Raw genomic sequence first — 18,059 nt, forward strand, 5'->3', positions numbered from 1 at the left:
TTTCAAGGTGCTATGTATATTATAGAAATGAAATACTTGTCTCTCATAGACAAAAACTCCTACCACAGCACGAAGTTTACTACAGCTGAGGACCCATTCTCTATTTTTGTATTCAGGTACATCTGGACTTTTGATCGTGAATCTATACCTCACTGTTTGGGAATGTAGGCATATGACTGCTTACAACTGTCAGGCTGAGTAGTGGGCCAACAAGTAGCTGCCTTGGCTGTCAGTGTATTTGGGGATGACTTCTGTGAATTCTGCGTGGAATTGCCATTCAGAAAACTGCTGTCATCCTTTTTAATGTCACTAACAGATTCAAGGACAATAATAAATTCAGTGGAGATATCCTGAGATATCCTTTATCTCCTGGGAAAGAAGCTGTGCATTTTTTCTATGTTAGTCATCAGTTTCCATTTACAAGTAATTGCAGCCGAAGGCTGTGTTTCCCCAAAGGCTATTGTAGAACGTTGTGTACAGTACCACCATGAAAGAAAGGCAGAAGACAGTGAAGTTAAATCAATGATAGATATTTTTCCTCTGGTTTGGCAAATAAGCCATAATTTAAAAATTGGTTGGGGTCAAACCAAATGTATTTATTTTGGTTTTGCTCATAGAAAAACCAAAGTAAATAACACACTATTTTTAATTAATGAGTGCTTAATTTATCACTGAATCATATATTTTCCTTCCAGGCCCTTCAAAGAAAACCAAATTAAATCAAATAGGGCTATCAGAGACAGAACAGATGGTGGCATCCTTTTACCTCATAGTTGGTTTTAGATATTGTTATTTTCCTTCATAACCATTCTTGAGAATGGAGGGACTTTATCTTGTATTTCCCAGAATAGTAGTTTCATAACGTTGATACAGAGCATCCTGGAATTATGCTTTGCCATACGTTCAAATGGAACTTTTCTATATAAATGAAAAATTAAAGATTCACTGAAACTAGAATCCTGGCTTTCTCTTCCTAATCTGTCTCTTGCCAGTAGGTTCCTTGGCATAAGTAGCTCCTTTACAGAGCAGCAGTCTCAGAGACAATGCTCAGGAGTAGTCAGGGATAAAACCAATGATCATTTCCAAAGGTAGTATGGACAAAGCTTTGACAAATATGTCTCTCTCCATTTTATACAGTTATATCCCAGCAGGAAATGAATTCACAATTTCTACGTGCTCTCATGGAAAAGGACCCATATTACAGGGTAACATTTCTGTTACAAAAAAGTTATCTCATATACTTTATGCCCTCAAATTATTTCAGTGACTTTGAACTGAAAAAAAAAACCCAACAAACCAAAACCAAAAAATGTAACTATTATGTCTCAGGTCCTCAGACGCACCACATGGGACCCTGAAGAGATATATATTTTAAGTGCCCTGTTGTATGGGTGTAGCCATTGCAGTTTCTATTCCTGCTTTGTTCAGCACTAAAGACATAGCAAATAAGTCTTGTATATCAGAGATCCTCCTTGATTTTTTTTTTCCTTTTTTATTTTTTTTTTGTAATTGGTGATTTTCTCCTATTTTTTAATAAAGAATATTTCCTTTCTTTACAAAGATTTCACACTAATAATTGGACAATGTTGATGTTCAGCTATCTAACCCTAGTGACCAACACCATACCATTTCAGAGTAGTCTGCATCCCAGAGGACACATTCCCCACAAAGGTTACCACCTTTGAGTCCTACTGTGGACAGTTTTATACTGATCTTAAAAAGGGTTGGTAGGACTTAGGCCTCCTATGCTCATAAATTTGGATTTGCTTTTCCACATTACCAGTGGTGGGAGATCATCTCCAGGCATTCATATTTCTGTAAAAAGTAGTCCAAGCTCAGAAAATTAAAATCCACCTGACCTTGCAGTAAGCAACATAGCTGTATGAAGGTTTCATTGGTCACGTAACAGTGCTACAACAACACAGACACATGGCCGTGACTAACCACTCTGTAGGGACACACTGAGGTCCACACTTAAAAGTAACATCTCTTTGTCTTTTCCTTGAGTGTTGCCCTCAAAGGTAATTCAAGCTGCTCAAAGTACTGTGTAGAAGTAGCCCCTCTGATCACCTTAGGAGCCATATCTTGTATCTCCTTTTGCAAGTAGCCATATAACATGAATTCACTGGAACGTGGAAACCTCCTACAGCATAGGACATTCTTTTCCCTTAGGAAAAAGGGTCATTCGAAGCCATAATAAGTTTATCAGGTATTTCTGTCATCAGTTTGTATTAAGATCTCATGCACGCATTACACATTCCTTTCAGAATTTATAATATATGATCTCTCTATGCAGCTAGTCAATCCTTTCTCTTCTCCTATTGTGCTCCATTTTGGGGGTTTTCATGTCCAAAATGTTAGCTTGAATAGCTTGTATACTCAAGAAAGGACACAAACTGATATTTTTGGCTCTTTCCTTTGCACTCTTTGGCACAACTGAAAAAAGGAAGCTCCTTCAGGACTACAGAATGTGTGTGTCCTAGGTTGTGCCAAAATCAAGGTTGCACAAAACCTTCAGTTACAAAACCCACCACATTTACAGAGGGTTTTCTTTTATATCTTTGTCAACTTGCATAGATTTTATTCTGAGAAAAATGGAAATTACTGTAAAACTTAACTGAAAACGAAAATGGGAAAATCAAAGTATCTGATGTGGTTTAATCAAATAAACCAGTAGAGCAGATGTGACTCTGCCTCCTTTGAAATGTCCTGTGTGATATGAAAGAGTACATAACCAAAAGGAACACCACAGTTCTTACTAATGAATTAAATCTTTTTAGTTGATGTGCTGACCTGTTCCACTGGACTTATGGTACCAAAACAATATCTGGCTAAATCTCCAGAAGCGTACATTTGAATTTGGCCCTGAAGTGGTCAGACAGTTAGACTAAAAGAACGTTGTAGGTCCATTCCAACTGAAATATTGTATCTATTCTATTCTGTTCTATTCTATTCTATTCTATTCTATTCTATTCTATTCTATTCTATTCTATTCTATTCTATTCTATTCTATTCTATTCTATTCTATTCTATTCTATGCTATTCTGTTCTGCTCTGCTCTGGCTCTTGATGTACAGCACTCCTGACGACCGTGTAGTAATGGATTTACAGCAGAATACCTTGGGCATATTCAAATTCTAGACTTCTGGCCTTTCCTAACCCCCAGCTCCTTTTAATAAGCTTCTCTCCAGCCTGGTCTCCAGAACTGCTCCCTAAACACAACCAGCCCACTACTTGTTAAAACATTTGCTCATAATTTGTTCTGTATCTGTGAAATACCTACACCTCTTAGCAGATAGCTGTTTATTCATCTGTAATAAGCAGAAGTGATCTCTGAAGCTGTGGAGAAGGGTATTTGTAATAGACTGCAACCAGGAGTGGCTTGTGTAAGTGAAGAAACAGGACAAGACCTGTCTTTAAAAATTGCATGTATTCTAGTTTCCTTAAAGTTCGTTGGTGAATCTAGGTAATTTAAGCTTTTAGGAAGCAACAGAGGGGTTTTTTTTCTTTCTCTCTCTCTCTTTTTTTTTTTTTTTTTACACAGGTATTACTCTCACACTTTAATTAGATTGTTAGTAAAATATAATCATCTAAGTAAGAAAAAATGTACACTTAAACCTTGTAAGCAAAGAGACTGTGATTCTTCCAAATATGTGAAAGAGGCCTTGGTCAAGGGGCGATGGTGGTGGTGGTGGTTGTGGTAGTGGAGATATTAATTGTGAATATTTTGAAAAAGTTATTTCAATGGGCAGTCTGTAAGTTATAGAGTATGGGGCCTCTCTGTGAAATATCCTCCACCCAAGTGGATGGCTTTGTAGGAGGAAGAAAATGGTTTTTACCAGAGCTCAAAAGCTAGAATAAAAACCAAAAAAAATTCCCAGAGAAAATAAGCACACTGGTGCTCTGAAGCACATCACTGCTGGCCAACCTGACAGGTTAGATCCAAGCTACTTGCTTATACACTGCCATTTTAAACAGCATGGTAGTGCTAACTGCAGTAAAAATAGGTCTTGGCATTGACTCTGCGGCATTACATGTGTTGGAGAGGTGCCCATGGTTTCATTTTGCAACCATAGGGGTCTAGTCTTCTGTCAATGTGTGTGCACAACAACTTTAAGAGGAATATGTGTGTTCATCCACGGGCAAAGAGGCCTAAAGAGCCTGTGTTAGTATTCGGATGGCACAATTAAAATCAGGCTGAATCCTTCTCATTCTGTAGACAAAAATCTTAGCACGATTTTACAGAAGCTTTTATTTCAGTCATGTAGGAGACAGAAATTATTAATTAGGCTTATAGTCAAACACTTTTCTACAAGGTACTAGTACATTCTATGACTCAACTGACAGCACTATAAAATCTCTTTGTTGCAATTAAAAAGTAAAAAAGTATCTGTCCAGAGTAGATCTTTAGGTTACTGTCTGTGTTTTGGAATACAAAGGACTTTTTCCAGCAGGTGGATGTAGAAACCACATTAACTTACACCATACAGAAAAGGTCTGTTCAACTAGTTTTGCCATTTCCTTGTATATTCTGGTGACCTTGAGAGAAAATGGATACAGTCAAATACTAAAATGCCTGGCTGTGATACCAAAAACACTTGGCTCTCAACCACCTTTTCCAAGGAAGTGCAACTGCAGCAATGCCAGCTGACAGGGCTTCGCCCACAGTCTAGCATGACACCTGCCCAAGTACCGTACAGAGCTACACGGGTACGAAGAGGCAGGCCAAAGGAAACAGTCAATGTATCTGCTTGCTACATGCATGCTTAGGAGACGGGAGGAAGCACACCACATCTTCCTCTTCCCTACATCTATGCCTCCCTCACGCTTGCAAACTTCTAGTGTAGCAGTAATGTGATACTGTTTAAGGACACAATGTACATAGCATTTTTCCTGCTTCGGATGTTTAGAAAACCAGTCTGCCTGCTGTGGTTTTTTCATGTCATTCTCCTGGTGTACAGGAGAATTCAAACACATATAAAGTACAGGATAATAAGCTCAAGATAAAGCCAAGTCACATATGACTTTTAGTGTAGATAAGGAAAAACACAGTGTCCAATTCTCCAATTATATTCTTGTATAACACAGTGTCCAATTCTCCAATTATATTCTTGTATAACACAGATGTGCAAACTCTAACTTACACAAGCCCCTTTAGATTGCAAAATAGATGGGATACAGGCAGGGGAAGGATTAAAGGAAGAGTCAACAGCAGTTGGGGCAGTGACATCAAACATTTCTTGCCATCATTGGCAAAACTCCCACTCACTTGAATTGGGTTGTGGCTTTAACTGAACCTTTCAGAAATAAAGCACTAAACAAAGGAACTAAAACTTGGATAGATTTGAGAATGCTGGATGGAGTCAGATGGAAAGAAAGAAAGTGTTTTTACACAGGAATCAGAACAAAATTTTGCTAAATTTAAGAGTGAAAGTAACAAGCACCAGTAACAAAAAGCTGACATCAGTGTCAGTGAGGAAAAGGAAGAAGAGACACAGGGATAAGTGCAGGTTCTAAGTATTAAGTCACATAGAAAAAAAACTAGGATTTTGTATATAATGGTAGAAAAGTGGCACTGGCTGGAAACAAGATAGGAGGATATAAACAGCAAAATATGAAGGTTGATAAGGACAAAGGTTATGGCTTTGGTGATGTTGGAAACAAAGAAATTACAAGCCTCATTGACAAAGCCAATAGTGCGGAGGGAATAGCAGAGAAATTTCCAATTTGGAAATCTGGAAGCCTTTATGGAGATATGTGGTCTTTGTAGGTCAATAAAATTTTATGCAGTGTGATGGCTCAGAGGGATAGACGGTGATATGTTCTGGAAGAAGCTGCTTCAAACAGTACCATAATTTGCATTGTATAAGTAGGACTTCTCCTTCTAAAGCACCATTTCAGTAGATCAGCTCTTAAGGAAAACATATGGTGCAAGCAATTGCCTTACAAAGACTGTTTGAAAAGCAGTTTTGGGCTTTGGGACCAATTTCTCCATCATGCCACATTGGTTTGTCCATGTCTTTTTGATGACTAGATTAGGAGATAGATGCTTTGCCTGCTGTGAGCTCTTCTGCTATACCTCACACAATTACAAGTGCTAGCTTACTAGAAAAGACACTTGCAAAATGTCATGTGTTCCTCAGCTTCAGAGCTTAAAATCTTTTCCTGTATTTGCTATTTAACAGTGTCTTGTAGGTAGTTTCCTGCTTCTCTTCTAATCTCCTTTTGACCTTGCTGTTTTGTGATTGGGAAATGTTGTGCGGTACCTGTTTGAATGGCATTCATGATACCTGTGAATACCTGCTATTAGTCCATCTGAGTTCAGTGGAGTTAATAAAAGGACAATCAAGCCCTGTGCCTTTCTTCCCTTTATTGTTCAGCTACTCTTATTCTACTGTGGTAGGGAGGAGGATGTTTTCTGTACAAAACAGATTTATGTAAGTGCTGTGTCATCGGTTCTGTCAATGCGCCTGATAACATCACTTTAATCCCATCCACACATTTCACAATATCAAGTAAACATGACCTTGATAATCACCATGAAAACAATCATTTGACCATTCTACGAGGGTCATGTTTCTGTTAAACTGACTGATTATGAAATCACTCTCAAGACTGTTAGGAAAAGAAAAAATCAAACGGGATGTACACACTGAAAATTCATGTATAAAGTTAATATTTCATAATCTATTTTTAGCTGGATTACTAGGAAAAAAGATAACATTCTGCTATGTTAAATTCTGACCATCTTGGCTTAGCTTATATGGATCGCTATTGTCATTTTATCCCCGGTTAAGAAGCTTCACTGTAAACTGAAGGAAAAATAGGCTTTCATAAAAATAGATGTACATGACCAATTAAAGACGTTGTATTGTAGAAGGTGGTCATATATGTACTGAAAGTATTGTTTTTCCTGGGCCTCTTAAACTAATTATTTGGGTTTCATGCAAGAAAGAGCCTACAGTTATGTAAAAGGAAACAGTCTTACACACACATTTAAGTGCATATTCAGTATTAACAATCTAATTAGATACTTATTCCCATAATAGATTTTGTTTTGCTTTTTAAAAGTAAGCATAAAGCTCATTAGTCTGCATGAAATCAGACTTCCATGATTTTCTGGTTCCTGTTATTTCCGTCTTTTTCAGATCTGAATTTAACATTCACTGTCCCCTACATGCAATTTTAGACTTTTATTGTATTTATCAATTTTGTTACAAACTTTACTGGGCTTATATCTAATTACATGTTTTTGTTTGGATCTTGTATGTTTATTGGATGTCCAACTTATTGGCATATTTTCAGCTACACAAGCTATGACAATTCTTAAACAACAGAACGGTCACAAGGGGCTGAAACACACATTAACTAATTGTGCTTTACATAACTAACACTTTAGTTGAGTCACCATAATTGCCCTTCAGAAAGTTTTTAGTCTAAAGGAAATGTAGGGTAATGTGGTTTTGATTAGGTGGTGATCATGAGTCAAGTTCGAGAAGTGGTTTGTGAACTTGTGTGTATACACACACACACACATATATATACACATACACACAAAAATAATGGTTATTATTACGGCTCGGGTTGTGCTTGGTAGTTTACCAGTCCACAGCATTTTACTGTACTTGTAACATCAAAATATTGATAGTGTTATGAAACCTATGAAAAACTGGAATTATTGTGGTAGGAGATAAGAAGGATGAGAAGCTGAGTATATACTAAAAGCCTTTTTAATTTGTTTCTCCTGTCTTTCATACATGTGTTTACTTGTTTTCAGTAAGGTAAAAGCACTGTTAAAGTGACAACAAAGGCTATTTTTGTACTGCTTCCAACTTGGCAGGAACTAGCAGGTACAAGAAGTCTCACAAGACCATCCCAGAAAGAGTTCCAACCCAATTTCTGAACAGTGTTCTATTTAAAGAATTTCTATTTTTCTTAGCAAGTATAAAAGATAGTTGCAATTAACTTTCTATTACACATAGATATATTTTTCCCCATTATGTGTGTTTATCATAGCATTCTCAAATGAAAAATATATTGCTATTTTTATTTGTGTATTTACAAACATATTCAATTCATTTTTCAGTAAGTCGTAAATTTGCTACACAATTTTCTATACAATTTGTGTTATCACTAGTTTTGGTTTATCCAAATTAAACCAGTCCTTCCAATGCCTCGGGAAGCTAAGAGTTTATAAAGTGCAAGTCACTTCATTGTTTTGATGGCTGCAAGGAACAGGGTCCTGTCAGGCCACAGGGCAGCACTGGAGCTGCTCGCTGAAAGTTTTGTTGGTCAGTAACACATCAGCCTGGTCTGGCCTCAATCTGAGAACAGATTTCAGTCTGCAATGGAAACCTGAATGAATTTGCAAACATGTAAACTTCTGTGACCGTGAGTTTTTTATTAGGCAGCTGATTCAAAAATTGCTACATAGCCCTTCATTCTGAATGCAGAATAGCGGACAGAATTGAATATAAAAAAAGATGTAGGACTTCATTTGTCTCAATCCATCGTATTTTATAAGGTCCCATGATGCAACATTTTATGTGCATCCCTTGAATCCCCAAATCCATTCTTGTTGGATACAGAGACACTTGCAATTGGACAAAAGAAATATGCTTGCTTTTAATGAACTGTTAAACTGTCTGTGGTCCTCTTCAGATACCCTGTGGCTGGGCACCAGTTGTCAGTGCTTGATTATCAGAGCATGAAGCAGTTGAGAGAATGATTAAACTCTAAGATGCATAATCTACTTTTTCTTTTTATGCAAAACCATCAGTGCCTTGGACACTGCCCTGTGCATAATAATGACATAGAGGACCCCATCTCACAGTTACACTTGATGAAACACAATTGTGAAAGTTTATAGCATCTCAACACCAAGAAGCAATCTCTTTCTTACTGTGCAAAGATCATCTTATACAACTGGAAGTATTTCTCTTTAACTGCACTTGTTGAAGACAATCAGATATTTGGCACTGAAAAAATAACTTCAACATTTTTGTGAGGTGGATCTGATTTCTAGAAATACAGTATATAAGGCATATTTTTTCCAGGTTATCTCTGTGAAACGTTTGTCGTCTTTCAAAACTGCCCTCTGCGATTACTAATTATTCTTTTCTAACGTAGATGAAGATGGCAGAGTTATTTAGCTATCTGTGCTTCACAGAATTGTTTCTGCTTCTCAGTTAGAATTAGTTAGTTATCACAAAAGGCAGCAAGTAGCCAAAAAGGTCTCTGGCATACATTCTTTCTTCATATACCTATGACTAACTCTGACATTTCCCAGGATGGGGTAGGAAGCAGATCACAGGCAACTTTAATTTTTCTGGCAGCTCTTTCCTGTCTTTGGGAACAAAATTATTATTCATCGTTCGGCCAGAAGCAAACATGTCAGACAAGCAAAACACTGGTGCTTTCCATTACGTGACAGGTGCGCATCTCTTTAATGTACACAACTAGGTATGCCAGCTCAATGCCCATACTGGAACAAACATGCAACCATGCAGAAAAGGATAGGGTACACCCTTCAGGTGCACATAGCAGCATCTCACTGAACAGAAAATAATGGCTTTGTATTTTATTAAATAGTCCACTTCTTTCTTAGAGAAGCTGGCATTTTCTCTCTCCCTGATACCTCCTAATAAATTTATAATTAAGATCAGTGCTCAGTGTACATACTTAAAATGCTAGTAGCTTAATTAATACAAAAGTAAAGAAAGAAATGAAATTACCACCTAAAGACCAGGCATATCTTAAAATAATAAAGTTGAGTCTTCAAAATTATGTATGCATTAGCTTTGCACAAAGTCTTTCATTCAGCAAGAACACTTGCTGAAACTTGGGTACACACTATGCTGAATAATAAAAAATCTAAACAGGGGCTAGAATTTTAAATAGTAGCTGCATTCAGCTCTCCACAAGATTTCACTGAGTGGGTCGGACAGTCTGAAATAAATCTTCTCCCTAGCTTTCACATGCTTTTAGTGGCCAGGTCACACATACACATTATGAGCAGACACAAGCAGAAAGACCATATCTCTTCAGTCCAAGGAAGCTTCAGCAAACCTTTGCAGATGCATTTCACCTCAAAACAAGTTGAAAGAACTTTGGATTCTTGTCTTTTGTTTTTTTTTTTTTTTTTTTTTTTTTTTTGCTTCCCTCTAATCATTCAGTTCCTGAGCAAAGCAGCTAAACAAGGGTCCAGATGACTACCCAACAGAGAATGCTACGATCAAAATGAACCTGAACAGCATCTAAGTGAACAGAGCTGGAGATGTCTTTTTGCACAAGAGACTGACTTGGTTGACTACAGTAATCTCTTCTGATTTCTTAGTTAATCTAATGTAGTTTAGATAATTATACTATAGTATAGATTAATTTCTAAGAAAGTACTTGGCCTGAACGCTGGTCAGAAGTGTTTTGAGAAATGTTTTTTTTTAAAATCCAAGTCTGGTGTTACAGTTAAAAGTCAGTTCAGTTATTTTTCAGTTTAAGAAAGTGGGAACAATTTAAAAGTTGTGAAATTATCCTCTTTCGATATCAAAACTGCTCTGGTTCCAAAATTCGTTTTAATTAAAAAAATATAGAAAAGGTTGAAACTGAAAAATGCTTTATAAATGCCCACAATATTTCAAATGGTCCAATAAATCCTTTCTGTCTTATTAGCTAATAAACATTTTTTCATAATTTTCACTCAGGTTTCCAGGGGGAACAGGGAAGCTTTTCCTAAGAAACAACTTTTGGAACGGTTTCCCATAAAGTAACTTTGGAAAGAAAAGAGGATCTCTGCATTTCACGGGTTTCTTACTAGGGGTACCTTTTGCAGTTTACACAGACATGCTGGAGGAGTACAATCACTCCCTTGTCCTCTTGCACCGGCTCATAGAAAGCTGGGGAGGAAAGAATAGATTTGTGGGGTTGCTGCAATTGTTATTTGTTCAGCCAAAGGGTGAACCCAGCAATGTCCATGACCTGCCCTGCACTGTACTGGTTATCTTCACCAGCTGGAAGGAAAAATGCTGTCTCAAGGATAAGCAAGAAACATCCCTCAGAGGGAAAGGGAGCAGAGCAAGACTGGGCAATAAATAGCAATTCAGTCATACTCTTGTTCGTGCTTTTTTTCCCACTCTGCTTCTACAGCAGAACAAAAAAGTCCTAATTTCTGCTAAGTATTAGGTCAAAAATCCTAGGAAATTATCAAACTTAGAAATAATTTAGCTCATGAAATATTTATATTTGGAAAAACATGAAATGAGAAAACATTATGGAAACCTGCTTTCTTAACACAAAATTTTCAGCAAAAGGGAGTGATTTTTCTGTCAGAATCTGGTGAACTTTCTCTAATTTTCATGTGTACCAAAACATGCAAAAATTCAAGTACCAATAGTTTTGTTATAATCCTGCAGGTCCTCCCATACTCTTAAGATTCTGAAAAAAAACCAGCAGAGGAACAGAAATTGAGTTTTGAACAATGATAAGCTGCTGAATGTGGAAAGTATCATTTTAGCAATCTTCTAACTTTGGATGCCATAATAATGACAATTAGAAACTGTTCCAATATCCCGCAGATTAATCCTCACTCTATGCACAGTGTTGACACTAAAGGTTCTAATTTAATCAAGCCAAACATATACATAAAATTGAAGAAATTCTAACATGATTGTCATTCTGGACTTTTTCCTGTGATGTCTACTGCATTGACTACCTGCAGAGCTAGCTCTCTGAATATGATCAGGATTTGGTCTTGGAGATGAAGAAATGGCTCAATGCATTCTGCTTCATTAACAGTCTGAGCATCATTAAGATGCTTTGTATTCTTACAGTCTCAGGAATACATGTAGCCAAGAATAAAAGGTGATTTGTAGAAATGTTGTAGAAATGTGGGTGAAGTAAGGGTTCTTTACCTGGATTGCCATTAACAGCCGTGGTTTTTAAGGTGTAGAATGTATCTTACTAGACGGATGGAACTACCTCTCCCTCCCACTGAGAACTGAATATCATCCTCTTGACAACTACAGCAGTAGTTTACAAGTCAAATTAATACTGGAATACTCTTAGAATTCTTTCTAGCTTCTTTTAATGTTATTAACAAACAGCTGGATATAAGCGTGAGATCCCCATGATCAGTAAATCCAGGATGAAAACAGCTGGAATAGTAAGATAATTATTATAATAATTTATGGGACTAATTTATAAGATGTATTACAACTTGCTTTTCCTCTCTTACGGTTAATAAAAAAGAGATCAAATTTGTAGAAAAATTAGAAACAAATTAGTATTTATCTGCCTTGTTAGATAACACCTTGAAATTGCTTCTGGTGGAAAGAGAAGGAAGAAATTATTCCGCATTTTCTATGGTCCTCTTTCCTCAGCAGAAAATGCCACCTTTTTTTTTTTTTTTCTTTTTTCTTTTTTTCACAGAAACAATTATTCATCTTCTCATTCAAAACGATGTATTGAGAAGTTGATATAAATGATGTATTTATTATCTGTGAATGAACACGATTCATCCGCCTGTCAAAACTGGTAAAAGGAAGGAAATTTTAAAAGTTCAGTTTATCAAATAGGGATGTATTTTATACAACCATCTATCCTCAGCTGGTTTTTGTGCAGTCTGCTGTTGTAACTTAATTTTACCCAGAGGTTCATCAAACATCTGTTTTAATCACACAGCTAAACTCAGCTAATTTTTTTCTGTGGCATTCCAGTCATTGTGACATTTCTAACATCTCTGTTCCAGATGATCCCAGTACTTCCAGTGTTTTGCCATGTACATATGTATGACATAGATGAAGGCTATATTCACAGAATGCTCTCTCACAGAATTTCTCTCCTTTGCCTCTAAAGCACCTCACTGACATTTACGTAAGTGTTAGAAAACTGGTGGTTTATGTCTTAGGGATACATTTTTTATTCAGTTCAGTGATGCACTGGAATAATTAAACTATTTGTAGTGGGCTCCTTTTGTAAAGCAGCAGCTGTCAAAGCAGGCTTGGTCATGAATGGATGAAATGATGAATTAGACAAAAAAAAATTACAAAGGATTTAAAGTCAATGTTCTTATTATTTTCTGCAGAACATCTGTATGTGATAAACTAAAATTTATAATTTTAGATTAAATAATCTAAAAATAGCATGTTTAATAGCACAAAGGGTTTATATTCTGCTGCTTGAGATTAAGTACGAACAATAAACTTGAAGTTCCATAAAAGCCACCAAGCTTGGGTTATGCGAGGTTACTTTGGATAAGTATTTTAACCTTCTGTTGCTTGGGAATAGATATATATCTTATTTTATATTTCTTGACTATTATATAGTAGTCTTCTCAATTTTGTATTAGTTTTAAACTTACACATAAAGAGAGAAAACATATGAGTAGAAACAGCATCTGTTATAAAGGACTGTTAAAAATGTTACAAATGTCAAGGCTATAAATCATATTCCTACTGAGTCTTGTCAAGTTACCTTGACTTTTACCATGTTTTCTCTTACGGATGTTTCACTTCATGCAAATTCAGGCATTTAACTCAGCTGTATTATCCAGCTAGAGACCCAAGTTTCTTCATATGCATAGTTGCAGAGGAATGAAGCTGGGTTAATTAGCATTGATAACATACAGCTGTGGGCTGGCTTCAGGGGCGGTGGGTTGGTTAATGTGGATAAGGTGCAGCTGTGGCTGGTTCTGTTGAGTGGTTAAACAGCCTTAAGGGGAACAGCCAACAAGGAGAGAACTGGATGCAGCAGAGGCTAGAAGTAGGGTGGACTGGCCTGAAGAGTATGAGGGAACAACACAAACAGTAGATGAACCTTTGAGACCTCGAGGAGGTTGGCTTACACCAACAAGATTCACAGTCTGTCTGCAGAAAAGTACTTATGCTTATTTGCATGTCCTTCATCACACATTTGAAGTTTAATGGAAACCAACACTCAAATTTATGGACTTGTGCTGACTGAACAGGCATATACTCCTCTAGGTTCTACCTAGAATCTCTCAGCAAATTTATGCTTTTAGGAATTAATCCCAAGGCTGCTAAATGTAAAGCTAACCTTTCTATGACAGTCTATGAGTTCTGGATCTAGACTCCTGTTTTTAGCATTAATGATCCTAAATTTTTTTTGTTTACCAGTGGTTGACAGTGAAATAAAAATAAAAGCTTCTCAATACACTTTCTACTTAATTTGTGTTCATGGAATAATTCATTCAGTAAACATAACCTTTCTTTCAAACAATGTATAATGACTTCTCCTATTGTTGTAAGCACTGCTAATATTTAGGAAAACAAGTTCCTTAAAACATTTTGAAAAAGATTTAATTACTCTTTATTCAACCAGAAATGTGTCTAAAGCTAGTAGTTCAATGAATTGCTAGTTGGAAATACACCTGGCTTGTAATGAATACTATGTTACATTTTGTTATTGTCAACATCTCGGAAAGAAACCATTGTTTTTAGATAGTACTTTAAGTTCCCCAGCTTATTGCTCCATTCTCTCTAAGCAAACTCAAGCCAAGGAAAACAAACAAAAAACCCAAAACCAAAACAGAATGGACCACCAGGATTTTAAAATCAACTGCAAAGAGAGTAAGCACCTAATACAAATCTGTTTATTTTCTCTTTTATTTCTTTCATCCTCAAAAAAGATTATAATACTGAATTTCAAATAAGATATTCTATAACATATTGGTTCATTTTTAGTGTTTCTTTTGGTGTTGTGCACTGAGAAATCTACAAGCAACTTTGAGTTTATTCAGACAATGTATATATGTGCACACTAAGATATTACATTTGTCCTATTCAGACAAGCAATTTAATTGTATGAAAACACGAACTATTATGATGATGTTCATAGGGCTTTCTGTGGAAACATGTTTTTATTTCCAGCATAAAGCAGAAGCACTGTGAAAAAAAATTACTTGAATTATAGAGCTACTGTGTTAGCATATTAATTTGGTTTTTTTCCTCCTAAAAGTTATTATCTGAAGAACAACAAATCATTTAGGAAAAAAAAGCAACTAACAAGTTAAATTTAGTGTTAGAAGCTGTGCAATTTATTATAATTTGTGTGTTCAGTCTTGGGTTTCATAAAAGAAATGCAAAAGAGGTGTTCATTAATCTTGTCTTTAGAGGTCAAAACCAAATCATCCTTTATACAAGCTAAGATGAACCAATGTAAATCAAAACTCACTGCATAGTTGCCAGCCAAGCAATATTTTCTCTGTTTCAATACTCAGAAACACATTTCTTTTGTTATAGGTACTTGCCATAAAACTGACTGGCCCAAGATGTTAAAACAGAATGTACCGCACATTTATACAACCGAGTATTTTTCTGAATTACGCCTACACGTGCAAAAAACTCAAAATTTAAATTCAATTCACCTAAAAACGTTTTCCTGTATTATATAAATATATACATATATTTAATCTTTACTTACTGTATCTATGATATGCCATTACTTGGTACTCACTTTCCCTTACTTAATCCCAAAAGCCATGGAAATCAAGCCTGATCCAATTCAGCAAGCTTGCTTACTTCAACTTTCAGTGAGGAAAATGTTTTCCTGCCACACTCTCTCCCCCATACAATTCCTCTGCTTGAATCAGCAGGTATTTTATTAAGCCATACAGACCTCTTCTTTAATCCAGTAGGCAAGAGTGCCCTCTAAATCAGAGACATGTCAAACTTTTGCGCATTTATAGGTGGACACATTGACTTTTCCAATTAAATTAAAATGTATATTTTAAAACGTTATAAAAAACACCTGCTTGAAAAGGGGAAAGAGCTCGTGTAAAAAACTTACTATTTTTTTTATTTTTAAGATTTTCCAAATCCTGCAGATCTGAAGTTTTGAAGATTGATGCTGGTATTATTGCTGGCTCTTATGCAACTTGTCATTATCACCACTGTCAGCTGGATAAAAACTCACATTTTGACATTTACCTCTGCCTTTCCATTAGAACTGAGAGAAGGAGAGTTAAACGTCTGACATGTTTTGTACTGCTCGCCATGACTGATATCAGGAAAAATCCATGCCAGTTAAAGAAGGAATAACAGATATCCAAGAATGCAACATTAAAAGGTCAGGAAAACGTGTTCTTTTTGCTCAGAGACAATAATTAGTGAATTATGCTTTATATGATTTTACATACACTTCATTCACTCCTATTCTCTCTCTTCTTTTTTTTTTTAAGTTATATTTGTCAACCAGAGAGAAAAGTAATTCTTTTCATTCTGCCCAAGCATTCTTCTTCATTATTTTTGACAAATGTAAGTTGATCTTCTTAGACTTTTGGATTGCAACCATTTCTATCAGATCTGTGGATGATAACAAAGATTTATAGTGTTTCATGTAACAGGCTAGAGCATCACTGAAGGATAATAATAAAAATTAGAAGCATCAGTCCTTTAAGGATATATTGAAGGATATATTGAGAAAATACCAACATTATTATGCCAGCCACACCACAATCACATTCAGTTTCTTGTGTTAAAACATAGGAAACCTACCTTTTGAATCATCTATTTTATTATCTGTGATTTCTGAGGGTTTGTTTGCAATTATGATTCAGAATTACTCACTTGTAAGAGTGAAAATATAATACTATAAGTATGGAGAGATGAAAATAGAAAAAGGATAGTATTTGATTTGCAAACTTATCATCACTTACCTTCTCTGCTGATTGGGCCGTACCAAAAAAGATTGGAATAAAAGCTAACCAAATTATGCAGGTTGTGTACATAGTAAATCCAATGGGTTTTGCTTCATTGAAGGTCTCTGGAACCCCTCTTGTTTTAATAGCATAAACAGTGCATGTGACCATCAAGAGAATACTATATCCAAGGGAACAAATGAGAGAAAGATCTGAAATGTCACATTTGAGTACTCCCCTGGCATTTTCTGGTTCAAGTGTCCTCTGCTCTCCATAGTCTACGATGGTGTGTGGTGGATCGATAGCAAACCAGATGAAGACTCCAATAAGCTGCATGGATATGAGGCTGAAAGTGATCACCAGCTGGGAAGCCGGACTAATAAATTTGGGAGCTGTGACAGATTTTTTACCTTGTTCAAATATTCTGTGAATCCTGTTTGTTTTGGTAAGCAAGGCAGCATAGCTGAAACACATGCCGAGTCCTAAAAAGATCCTTCGAAACGAGCAGACCACTGTGTCAGGAGTTGCAATCATTAAAAAAGTAATGGAGTAACAGAGAAAAATCCCAGTCAAGAGCACATAACTAAGCTCCCGTCCAGAGGCTCTGACAATTGGTGTGTCGTTGTACCGGACAAATGTCACAATCACAAAGGTGGTGGCAATTATACCAAGAATAGCTATGAAGACAGGCACAATGGCCCAAGGAGAATGCCACTCCAGTTTGATTATAGGGATAAGCTGGCAATCTGTACGGTTGGCGTTTGGTCTCTTATTAATAGGGCACAGTTCACAGTTGAATTCATCCACCTGGTAATGGTACCCCTCACAGCGTTCACAGTGCCAGCAGCAGGGCACTCCCTTCACAGTTTTCTTTCTTTCCCCGGCTTTACAGGGCAGGCTGCAGACAGATGCTGGATGAGTGTGTTCTTTAGTAGCCCACTGCATGTCTTCTACCTGTGGGTATAAAAAATTAATGAGCCTTCAGTTTTCTCCCATTTATAATATCCTAATCCTGGCCACAGGTTTGTCATAAATCACTACATGCTGACAGTACAAATACAGTTTACTGTAATAAGAAACCCGTTTCTTTCCCTTGTATTGACTTTATAAAAGTGTTAAATGATTGTGTCCAATTAATCATTCACACCACAGGCTTGATGAGTGTCATTAGTTTCTATTTACCTCTTTACTGCTGACCAAATTGATGTCTGTAAAGATATTTATTGACTCCAGGCTAGTTTAAAAGCAAAAAGCCCTGTACATAGTGCTTTAAAAGTTAATCACATGCAAATATAAATACCAGTAGTTCTCAAACATTTAATTATGAAATAAGGCTATGTGAGTTTCAGAGAAGTTTCTGGTACAGCAAAGAAATAGATTAAAATCTCCTTGCATCAGCTCTGACAGA

The 18,059-nt window shown here is 36.4% G+C and overlaps 1 protein-coding gene across 3 annotated transcripts in view; it reads right to left on the bottom strand.

Annotated features, from left to right (window-relative positions):
• GRM8 (glutamate metabotropic receptor 8) overlaps positions 1-18,059 on the bottom strand; it is a 359,395-nt gene that overhangs the window by 34,913 nt on the left and 306,423 nt on the right. For all 3 annotated transcript variants that reach the window (XM_040596730.1, XM_040596729.1, XM_040596731.1), the window contains one exon: positions 16,670-17,605. In XM_040596730.1, the coding sequence (XP_040452664.1) occupies positions 16,670-17,605 (936 nt within the window). The remainder of the gene's footprint in view (positions 1-16,669; positions 17,606-18,059) is intronic.

The sequence above is a fragment of the Falco naumanni genome, chromosome 5 (genome assembly GCF_017639655.2).
Source record: "Falco naumanni isolate bFalNau1 chromosome 5, bFalNau1.pat, whole genome shotgun sequence".
NCBI classification, from domain to species: domain Eukaryota; kingdom Metazoa; phylum Chordata; class Aves; order Falconiformes; family Falconidae; genus Falco; species Falco naumanni.